This window comes from Mesoplodon bidens (genome assembly GCF_964165515.1).
Source record: "Mesoplodon bidens genome assembly, chromosome: X".
Lineage (NCBI taxonomy): Eukaryota > Metazoa > Chordata > Mammalia > Artiodactyla > Ziphiidae > Mesoplodon > Mesoplodon bidens.
In genome coordinates this window covers 36671999-36683265 of record NC_138163.1, presented here as the reverse complement: position 1 = coordinate 36683265, position 11267 = coordinate 36671999, and the positions used below count along the sequence as shown (strand labels likewise).

Sequence of the window (11267 nt, the reverse complement as noted above, 5' to 3'; positions counted from 1 at the left end):
ATTATAACTGTTTATTGTTGTTATAATATATTTACTGTTACATGGCAGGCTTCCAGGGCGATGTGAGTTGCCAGTAGAGGAAAGTTCTCCTGTTTTGTAAGAAGCCTAACAGTGTAGCACTAACCACAGCTTGGGGTCTGGGCTTCAGTTTTGTATGTTCATAAACGATATTTAAATGTCACAGAGTTGATTGATGCTGGGAATGCGGATTCACGCTAAGGACGTTCTCAAGAGATTGATGTATAAACCATAATGCCAATTTATTAATTTACAAAGACAATTGTTCACGTGGATATGATTTGAAAATAGCAAGTCCTTTCCGGGCAGATCTTCATGGGAAGCTAAATTATAATCAGAAGATTGTTGCTACCATAGAGTCAAGGCAAGGTGAGTTAGCAGTACAATTCAAACACATAATACCATTTGCTGTCATTGCCAAGGCCCATCTCCCCAATATAGAGTATTTGCTCCATGGAGAGACTGGTGTATTTGTTTTACAGATCAGTGCACACCCATCCCACCGCCTGGGTAGTGCCTGTTTAGGTTTTGCATTTTTCTATGCTTTCTTTGCTGATCAAAACTCTTGATTTGCTCTTTTTCAAAATCACATAAGTAAAACGTGTTTCTTTAGCTGTTATCTCTTCAATCGGATTAGTCTAGTATCGATCGGCTACAGGCCATTCTATCATTCAGGGAAGGTACCTCTTTATATTTATAGCTCAACTTATAGCCATGGGGGTGAGGCAGGGGACAGCAACCTAGTGAATAATTCTTTGGGGGCACCTCACTGTGGCCAGTGAATATGGTTGCCAGATTAAAATACAGGACGCCCAATTCAATTCAGATAGCACGTACTTTTTTTTTTTTAGTATAAGTATGTCCCAAATATTGGATGAGGTATAGTTATACTAAAAAAAGTATTCATTGTTTTTCTGAAATCCAAATGTCCTGTACAGGGCGTCCTATATTTTTATTTGCTAAATTTGGCAAGCCCACGAGTACATCAACATGATGTCAAGAGGCTTGCTTGGCTTCAAGCTGGTCTGTAAGCACCAATCCATTCGGTTTTCTCAGGGAACAAAAACCATTCCCACTAAAAAATAACTGTAGGTAGCAATGAAACACGGAAGAATTTTGACCCTTTGAGGAACCCGTAGTGACGCAACAGCCTTAAGTACTGCCTTGCTTGATTGCCCCGCCCCCTCCATCTTCTTTCTCTGCTCTTAGAATGATTGCTCTATCACTTCTTCCTTCTGAAGTCCCGCCTTTTCAGCTACCCGCTCTGGATAGGGATCGGTAAACCAAAAAGGGCCGGCAAAAGAGCCGACGGGGGTTCCCTGGTGGCGCAGTGGTTGAGAGTCCGCCTGCCGATGCAGGGGACACGGGTTCGTGAGCCGGTCCGGAAAGATCCCACATGCCGCGGAGCGGCTAGGCCCGTGAGCCCTGGCCGCTGAGCCTGTGCGTCCGGAGCCTGTGCTCCGCAATGGGAGAGGCCACAACAGTAAGTGGCCCGCGTACTGCAAAAAAAAAAAAAAAAAAAAAAGAGCCGACGGTTTTGAGAACCGGAAGTAGTCAAATTTTCTGACAACCGTAAAGTGCGGCTGGCTGTCTCCCTTTCCGGGTAACGACAACAGCTCCGACTGTTAGTGCCGGCCTTCCTCGTGTAAGGGGATCTGCCGGACTCTTGCTAATTCAATTTTTTCCCCATTCCGGGCCCTTCCCTATCGTCGCCCCCTTCACCTTGGATCATGTTCAAGAAGTAAGGACATTCTGTGGCCTCCGTCGGCTGCTCACAAAGGTGGTGGGGGTGGGGGGGGGAAGAAGGCGAGAGCAAAGATTCTCTTTCTCTCTCCCCCGCCCCTGCCATCCTTACTCCCTAAGGTTTTCTATAGTACTGTTCTCTCAACTCGCAACCAGCAACACTTCTTTAAGCTTTCGTCCCTAATCCTCAGTTGGGTTTGGGTCCTCCCACCCTCATTTTCTTTCTCCTTACCTCTCTTTCTCTTTTGCCCCCTTTCCTAATTCTATCTCCGTTCCTAGGGTTCTACCAATCACATCCATGCTCTGTGATTTAGGGACATATCCTCTTTAGCAGAGAGGAGAGCCCTGCACTCACTGCCTTGTGGTTACTAGTTATGAACTGAATAAGGGAAGGCTTGACTTCCTGGGTCATGGGAGTGAAGGAGTCTGGGTGACAGGAAGCTAGCGGACTGTGATACCTATTGCCTAGCTGCCAGATGAACCTTGTCTTGAAAATAGCGTGACTGCCCCATAGGCTATTCAGTGTGAGGAAGACAAAAATTCTTTGGAACCTACCTAGTGGGTTTGCCTTCCAGATTTGGTAGCCGCAAAAAGCAAAGGGGGATCATGGGCAAAGGAAGGTGGGTTTTGTGCATGACATTTTGAGCAGAAATAAATAGGGATGTTAAATACCGTCGTCATCATCACTTAAAAAAGAATCTCAGCAGATTACATAGCCTAGGAGGGGCCGATTTTCACTGTTATATTTGGGTTGGTCTTTTGTATCTCAACGCTTGAGGGTATTTTCATTTTGTTTTGTTTTGCTTTTGTTTTTTTACACAGGTTTTGTTATAGGTGGGAATCTGTTTCTTCCTGGGTAGAGTTGAGTAAGATTTTCCAGGAGAGGCATTTGTGTAGCTAATTACAGATTATAATGTGAAATATGCCTCATATCCTTACCCCCTCGCCCCCCCGCCCAGCTAATTGTGACTTTATGACAGTTTATTTTAATATTGTATTAAGACTTTGGTTTTGTGCTGGACACAATAAAAGGGAAATGGTATTTTAAAAAACAATTGATTTCATAATTAATTTAGACGTCTAAATATTTGCTTGGAAATAGATGACTAATTAAAACTATACCTTTAGCTATTCTGATATGTCTTCTTGGAAATGCCTTTTTTTTTCCTTGCAAAAATCATTTGGCAGATTTGATGAAAAAGAAAATGTGTCCAACTGCATCCAGTTGAAAACCTCAGTTATAAAGGGTATTAAGAACCAATTGTTAGAACAATTTCCAGGTATTGAACCATGGCTTAATCAAATCATGCCTAAGAAAGATCCTGTCAAAATAGTGCGATGGTAAGTCTTTATTTTTTTCTATGTAAAGTTCAGAGAAGCTGAATATTGTATGATTAGATTGCACTCATAATAAATGTAATTATCTTCACATTAACTATTTATCTACTCTAAATGAGTAACTCTAAAACTTATCAATATTTGTATTTTCAAGTGTTTTTCTATGTTTGTGAAAATGTGGCTTTGTGTACTGATTGTTTTATTAAAGAGTTAATTAAATGTTTTTATTCAGAGTTGGATTTATTTCAGTTTGTGCTTTAGAGATTTGTTTTATTAATTATCTAAAAAGGAAATTAAAAAAATAAAATGTGAAATAAAATTGTAGCAGATCATATTTTTCCTTTTTCTCTACTGGACTGGTATGAATTAAAAAAAAATGTTTTGTGTTTTTTTTGCCCTGGATCTTTATTGAAATTTTTTTTAAAAAGCTTACTGTATCTCTGTATATGCATGCTTCATATTATACATTATTTAAAGGATGTTTGGCATATTCATTTTTGAAAGAAAATATCTAACTTGGTACTTTGTGACATTTGTCTTACAGCCATGAACATATAGAGATCCTTACAGTAAATGGAGAGTTACTATTTTTTAGACAAAGAGAAGGGCCTTTTTATCCAACCCTAAGATTACTTCACAAATGTAAGTCTTGTTAGAAAATATGTATTGGGGCATATGGAAAGACACAAAAGGAGTTGAAAGTGACTTCTGGTAGTTAACTTATTAGTACTAGGTTATATGGAATATAAAACTAAAAAGATTTCCCCCCTCCCCATCTTGTGGTAAATCTGAAAAATGCAAATTCTCTCATTATGCATTCCAGAAAGCCCAAGAAAGAGCATTCATTCATTCATTACTTAATTCAAAAAGTATTTTTTAAACTTACTCTGTGCCAGGCACTGAGCTAGGTACTGAGAATGTGATAGGAAGCAAAGATAGATATGGTCTCTGTCCCTAGGAAGCTAACAGTTTAGTTGGGAGAATAGACAACAATTAGATAATTACACAAATATATATTCACAAACTGTAATAAGTGCTGTGAGCATTTTCTTTTACATTTGTATCCAGATTTGCCTCATAGAGGTAATTCTGTATAAGGGAAAGCATGGAGTCCCAGTTACTATTAGTTGAGTGCCAAGGTCAGGTGTTAAGAAACAAAATAATGTTTATTATGTACCCACATTTGCATGTTGTTAGATTGATTACATTACAAAAGAAAACCCAAAGGAAGATGCTATCCCAGTGTACAAGAGTTTTTCAACTGCAAAGTAAAATTTCTGCTTTTCAAGCCAGTATGTGTCTGGCATGAGTGCTTATTTATGATGAAGCATTGTGTCTGAAATGTCAAATGGTAGAGGAAAAAAATGTGTATATAAATAGAAAGAGATAAAGCAAATATAGCAAAGTGCTAATGAACGATTGTTGAAACTAAGTGGATGGTGTCCAGGTGCTCATTGAACTATTCTTCCAGTTTTTCTATATGTTAAGCATTTTCACAATAAGTTGGAAGAAAAAGATGTTCCTATTTAATAATATTTTGCTGGGAACCAACCTTTTAGAACATCTTAAAGTTATTCTTGTGCAAGAAGCAGGATGATATGGTGGTTAAAAGTGTGAACTTGGAGTTAGGCAGGTCTGGGCTCAATTCCCAGTGCATGTCACTTTTGTCAAGTCACTTAAGCTTTGTTTCCTTATCTTTAAAAGTGGACGCAATTGTATGTTACATCTCCCAAGGTTGTGAGGATTAAATAAGATAGTAACACACGTGTAATGCACCTAACACAATGCCTGGAACATAGTAAGTGCTCAATATATAATAGCCATTATTATGATGTAGTAATTGTTCAGTAAATGTCCATACACTACTACTACTTGTCATCGTCCCCATGATCAGGATCATCATTATCATTATTATTAAAGGGCAGATATTAATGAGTATGGAGATCTAGAAAACAAATTATGGCTTCTGAGTAGTAAACACATTCATTCATTCAGCTTCCTTTTTTTCAGTAAGATGTTTAATTTGGAGCTGTGTTTAAATTAATTTCTAGTCTTGGTAGGAAAAAGACTTATTTGTTCTCTGACTAGTGGGAGGGCTAGTGGTAAGACATTAAAGTGAATACATTTTACCAATTATTGTTATTACTCCTAGAGAGCCCTGAGAGGCCTAAAAAGTTTTTCCCATAGATATTGTTTTAAATCCTTCAGGGATCCTTTAGTTGTTAGGTTATGAATTATTAGTAAACACACATACACACACCCAAATAAATTTTTTAAGATTCCAAAAGGAGTATGTGTTCATTCTAGAGATTTGTAAAATATGGAAGTAAAATCACTTGTATTCCCATGACCTAGAGGTAACCATGGTTAGTATATCAGTGTACTTCCATCCCATTATTTCCTGTATTGTGTGTGTCTGTGTGTTATGTGTAAATGCATATTTTTTTCCTTTTTAAATTGGGCTCTCTGTTATGTAGTTTTTGTTTTTTAATTAATAGACTTTTTCTTAGAGCAGTTTTAGATTTACAGAAAAAATGAACAAAGTACAGAGAATTCCCATATACTTCCTTCCCACCCTTCTTTTCTTATTAATATCCTGCATTGCCGTGCTTCATTTGTTACAATCGATGAACCAATATTGATATATTATTATAATTAATGAAAGTCCATAGTCTACATTAGGGTTCATTCTTTGTGTTGTATATTCTGTGGTTTTTGTCAATTGCATATGTCATGTATCCACTGTTAACAGTATCTTACAGAATAGTTTCACTGCCCTAAAAATTCCCTGTGCTCTACCTATTCATCCTTCCCACCTCCCCCTCTCTTCCAACCCCTAGCAACCACTGGTCTTCCTGGCAGTTTTTTTTTTTTTTTGCGGTACGTGGGCCTCTCACTGTTGTGGCCTCTCCCATTGTGCAGCACAGGCTCCAGATGCGCAGGCTCAGCGGCCATGGCTCACGGGCCTAGCCGCTCCGTGGCACGTGGGGTCCTCCCGGACCGGGGCACGAACCTGTGTCCTCTGCATCGGCAGGCGGACTCTTCAACCACTACGCCACCAGGGAAGCCCCATTTCTGGCAGCTTTTATTCTGCTTTTTTCACTTATCATATATTTTGAATATTTCCCGGGGTATTCTCCAAAAACATGGTCCTATTATATAGGTATTATAGACATACTTTAATTCATTTATCTCTTACTTTATTGCTGGACATTTAGGTTGATTCCAGTTTATTTCTAATATAAATATTAGTGCTATAATGAATATCTTTCTATCTAAATATATTGTACATCTCTCATTTTTTTCTTAGGATAAAGTCCTAGAAGTAGAATTACTGAGTCAGAGTTTGAACCTTTTTGAGGCTGTTGATACATGTTGCCAAGTAGTCCTAAAGAAAGCTTGTACCCATTTATAAGTCTTCTAGCAGTATATGGGAATGCCAGTTTTCCTACACTCTTGCTAGCACTGGGAAATACTTTTCTTAAAAATATATACCAATTTGATAAGTGAAGGAGGGTGTTTCAGTTTTATTTTGCATGTGTCACAGAGTACTGTAATTTGGGGAAATATTTGTTCATGTCCTTTGCCTTTTTCTGTTGAGTCATTAGTCTTACTAATTTATGTAATTCATTTCTTTTCTTCTAGATCCTTTTATCCTGCCACACCAGCAGGTTGATAAAGGAGCCATCAAATTTGTACTCAGTGGAGCAAATATCATGTGTCCAGGCTTAACTTCTCCTGGAGCTAAACTTTACCCTGCTGCAGTAGATACGATTGTTGTATCCTTCCCAGGCTCTAACTGTTGAAAAATGTGTTCATTGTATTCTTGTTATTGCTGAAAGATCTGTCATCCCAGAGAACATTAGATGTACTTTTTTGGAGGTTACTCTTACTGTTATCTCATGCCTTTCTGGCTACATTTGAAGATGTGGGAAGCAACATTATTTCTTGAGACTAAATTATGTCCCATCTTAGAGATTAAATGAGAACAAGTAACAAAAGAGTCCCAGCTGCATTTCAGCTCAGTTAGGGACCAGTGTTATCAGACTCAGGACACAGTATAAAACTCTTAATTATTAATAGAGAGGTTGTATATGATATGATTGGATCACTTATTTGGACATCATCTTGCTACTTTTATGTTTGAATTACCCCAGATACCCTGGAGTAAAAGCACTCAAAAGGGAAAAGAACTTAAGCACTAGGTGGAATGTTAGAAGTGAGTAGTGGGAACCATTGGCAATCCCAGTGGTTTTATTTTAAAGTTCCAATGAACTTTTATTCTAAAGTTCATTTTTTTTTTTTTTTTTTTTGCGTTACACGGGCCTCTCACTGCTGTGGCCTCTCCCGTTGCAGAGCACAGGCTCCGGATGCACAGGCTCAGCGGCCATGGCTCACGGGCCCAGCCGCTCTGCGGCATGTGGGATCTTCCCGGACCGGGGCACGAACCCGTGTCCCCTGCATCGGCAGGCGGACTCTCAACCACTGCGCCACCAGGGAAATCCCCTAAAGTACATTTTTAAGTTGGTTGTTTGGGCCCAGAACATGTTTTCTCAAAGAGAAATGGTAAAGTCCCAGATGGTCCTTAAGAATCTATTCAACTCATGATGGAGCTGAATAATTCTCCATTATTTCCATTTCTACAGTGCTGTTTCAGCTATATTCCAGATTAGTTTTTTGTCACCTAGTCTGGACAGGAGGACATCTTCTCCTTTGTCATAGATAAAGTGGCCATTTGCCTCAGGTTGAGAAAAGGAACCATACTTGGTGGGAATGGGGATATCACTGGAGCGGAAAGGCCATTGGAGTGGGTTTAAGAGTGTGTCCTGTGCTCAAAAGGAGGGTGTTCTCTCTTGTGGCAGTTATATCTAAGGGGTAGTATAAGTTGTATCAATATATTTATATCTTAGGAACAGCTTGTGTTGATATAGATACTGGTCACATAATAGGTGATCAAATATTTGAATTGAATGAATGACTTGAAAACCAAGGGAGAAAAGTATTCTGTGAGGACAGATTACCCTTTTATGTTTATGATTTTTCTGTTTTTAAAGTTTATAGTTCTGGGGTTTCCCCTAAATGGAAAATTTTCCTAGTACTTAGCCTTTACTTTTAAAATAATTTTTATTTTGAAATAATTATAGACTTTTGTAAAGTTGCAAAACCTAGTACAGAGAGTGGCTGTGTACCCTTGAACCTTTACTTTTTAAAATATGTAGTGCAGTGTTTAACATTCTAGACACTTCAAATGATAACCAAGAACATTCTGGTTGTTCTGGATAGATTGCAACTTACATTGGGCTCTTAAGGATTGATTGGGGATACAATTATTGTTTTAATGTGTCCTTTATATAAAACCACTATTTAGTGATTAAAGCACTAGAACAATTGATATTTATTTCCATTTTTAATATTTATATGCAAGAAATTTTGTCTCCTTTTTTGCATGACTTCTTTTTCTTCTCCTCCTTCTTTTGTTGGCATTGGGTTATGGTATTATTAACATTTGACTTAAAAACAGAGAATGATTATCAGATTCATTCATTTAGCATGTATTGAGTATTTGCAGTCTGCTCATAAATTTTGCTGGGTCCCTGCCCTCAAGGAGTTAATGGACTAGGCAAAGATGCAAGTTGGGTTCACAGTGGCTTAAGTAGTAATGTGACACCCCCTCTCCAAGGCATTTTGATAGATAAATAGTTTTCTTAGCTGTGTGTTTTCAGGCAATCATGGCAGAAGGAAAACAGCATGCTCTGTGTGTTGGAGTCATGAAGATGTCTGCAGAAGATATGTAAGTCTCCTGTTAGGTCTCCTTAGCTTTTAAGATATAGGTAACCTATGCAGGAAGAATCAGAATTACAGGTGAAATTTGCTCTCATTCATACCACATCTTATAAATATTTAAGCACAGAAGCCTAATTTCTGATTTTTCCTAACACTTAGGAAGCCACTGAAACCTATTTTGTCACTGGGATTGCATTCTTCCTTTAGCATTCTGAAAAGAACCTGTGTGCCAACACACCTGTATTATATGTATGTGTGTGGTATTTTAGGAATTTTTTTTATTTAGTATGATTTAGATTAGGTGTGGGGAAAGATATTTTGCTGCTAGTTTTTAAAAACAGTGACATAATTTAGTACCACACAGTATTTATCTTATATTTTAACATGGTGGTATAAAATATTAAGGAAATATTAAAGATATATTACCAAAATATAGTCAACATACTTAAAAACATTGGAACTCATGACCAAAATATTCCTATTAATTTTGTTTCAGGGTTAATTATAACACTTTGATGTTCTCCTGGTTTGGTGACATCATTACTCTGTTTCTGTGGACCCACTAGTTAGATCACTAGAATCGCTTTAAGACATGAACTGCAGCAGAGTAATGTAGTTTAATGTAGATGATAATGTTAGTGTAATATAAATAAATTCCCTACATGTGGCTCAATAATTTCAAAATAGCAATGCACCCTGAATTATATTTACCATGAGTAACCCTATAAAAATACTTAACAATATGTTTATGTGCTTTATGCCTTCTGCAGTGAGAAAGTCAACAAAGGAATTGGCATTGAAAATATCCATTATTTAAATGATGGGCTGTGGCATATGAAGACATATAAATGAGCCTCAGAAGGAATGCACTTGGGCTAAAAATGGATATTGTGTTGTATCTGTGTTTGTGTCTATGTGTGACAACATGAAGATAATACCTCTGTGGTTATGCTGAATAAATTCAACAGATGCTAAAATTCTGTTAGCTTAAAAATTATTTTAATTTTTCTTAAACTCAAGTTGAATTTGGGTTACAAACTTGGACATTAAAAGGTATCTGGTAAGTAACCAAACTCAGACAACTTAATGTCCTTTCTCAGGCTAATGATGTAAGATGAAGGGCAAGACTTGGTAAGTGAACTTGCTAGTATATGGCTGACCCCCCCAGAGAATCTGACTACTTAATGGGGCTGGAAGCTAGACTGGGATTTTTATCCCATTACCCCAGGGCACCTAGAAGTGCCCCTTCTCTTTTGTGTGTGTTTTTTGTTTGTTTGCTGTTGCTGTTTTTAAACTTTTCATTATGGAAAATTCTGAGCATATAGAAAAGTATGGGTAGAATAGTATAATGGACCTTTTCTGTATCCATCACCCAGCTTCGCTTCGTGGCCAATATTATTTCATCTCTATCTCACTCCTTCCCACCCCACTCTCTGATTATTTTGAAGCAAATCTCAGATATATCATTTCATCCACAGTTTCTTTAATATGTCTTTGAAATATGTATTTTTTTAAAAACCCATAATATCATTATCACACCTAAAAATTTAGCTATATTTAAAAATATATATATTCATTTTTTATTTTTGGCTGCGTTGGGTCTTAGTTGTGGCACATGGGATCTTCGTTGTGGCACGTGGGCTTCTCTCTAGTTGTGGCTTGCATGCTCAGTAGTTGCGGCATGTGGGCTTAGTTGCTCCGCGGCATGTGGGATCTTAGTTCCCGACCAGGGATCAAACCCATGTTCTGCGTTGGAAGGCAGATTCTTAACCACTGGACCACCAGGGAAGTCCCAGCTATTTCTTAATAAGGTCAAATATCTGAACTGTGTTCATTTATGTGACAGATGGACCCAATTGTTTCTCTCTTTATTTTTTTAACCATTGGTTTGCTTGAAATTGGTATCCGACTAGGTCCATATATTGCATTTGGTTGTTATTTGTCTGTTTTAATCTCTAAGTTCCCCCTCCGTTTTCCCTTTAAATTAATTATGTAAGAAATCTAGTTGTTTTGTCATATAGTGTTTCTTCCCACATTCTGGATTTTGTTGATTGTATCACTGTAAAGTAATTTAACTTGTTTTTATACTCCCTGTATAGCCTGTAAACAGATCGGCTTGATCAGATTCCAGTTCAATTTATTTAATGCCTTCTCTTGAATCATACTGCACAGATGCCCAGAACTTGCAGATTTGAGTCCCCACTGTATTCCCCAAAGAATGTGTATCTCCTATCATAAGTGGCATATGAAGACCATGGACCTACTTCAGTAAGAACAGTAAGCTGTTTTGAGAATTAAACAGCAGTTATGAATTTATACAGTGATAACAGGTCTTTTTTCCTAATAACATTGCTGTTATATTGGGTTGGCCAAAAAGTTTGTTT

General features: G+C 37.7%; 1 protein-coding gene across 2 annotated transcripts; it reads left to right on the top strand.

The window, feature by feature from the left end:
• The first annotated feature begins 1599 nt into the window (after positions 1–1599).
• Positions 1600–9860, top strand: MCTS1 (MCTS1 re-initiation and release factor). Of its 2 annotated transcripts, none has more exons than XM_081222301.1 (6): positions 1600–1759; positions 2950–3102; positions 3644–3741; positions 6745–6878; positions 8823–8890; positions 9654–9860. In XM_081222301.1, the coding sequence occupies exons 1-6, from the start codon at positions 1749–1751 to the stop codon at positions 9733–9735; spliced, it is 546 nt and encodes a 181-aa protein (XP_081078427.1). In that variant the 5' UTR covers positions 1600–1748; the 3' UTR covers positions 9736–9860. The 2 variants fall into 2 exon arrangements, with proteins under 2 accessions (XP_081078427.1, XP_081078426.1); XM_081222300.1 differs by lacking the exon at positions 1600–1759 and adding an exon at positions 2150–2381.
• Positions 9861–11267: the final 1407 nt, after the last annotated feature.

Coding starts and splice junctions, on each gene's coding strand:
- MCTS1 (XM_081222300.1), top strand. Junction 3,103..3,643: donor CCTGTCAAAATAGTGCGATG/GTAAGTCTTTAT, acceptor TTTGTCTTACAG/CCATGAACATATAGAGATCC. Junction 6,879..8,822: donor CTGCAGTAGATACGATTGTT/GTATCCTTCCCA, acceptor GTGTGTTTTCAG/GCAATCATGGCAGAAGGAAA.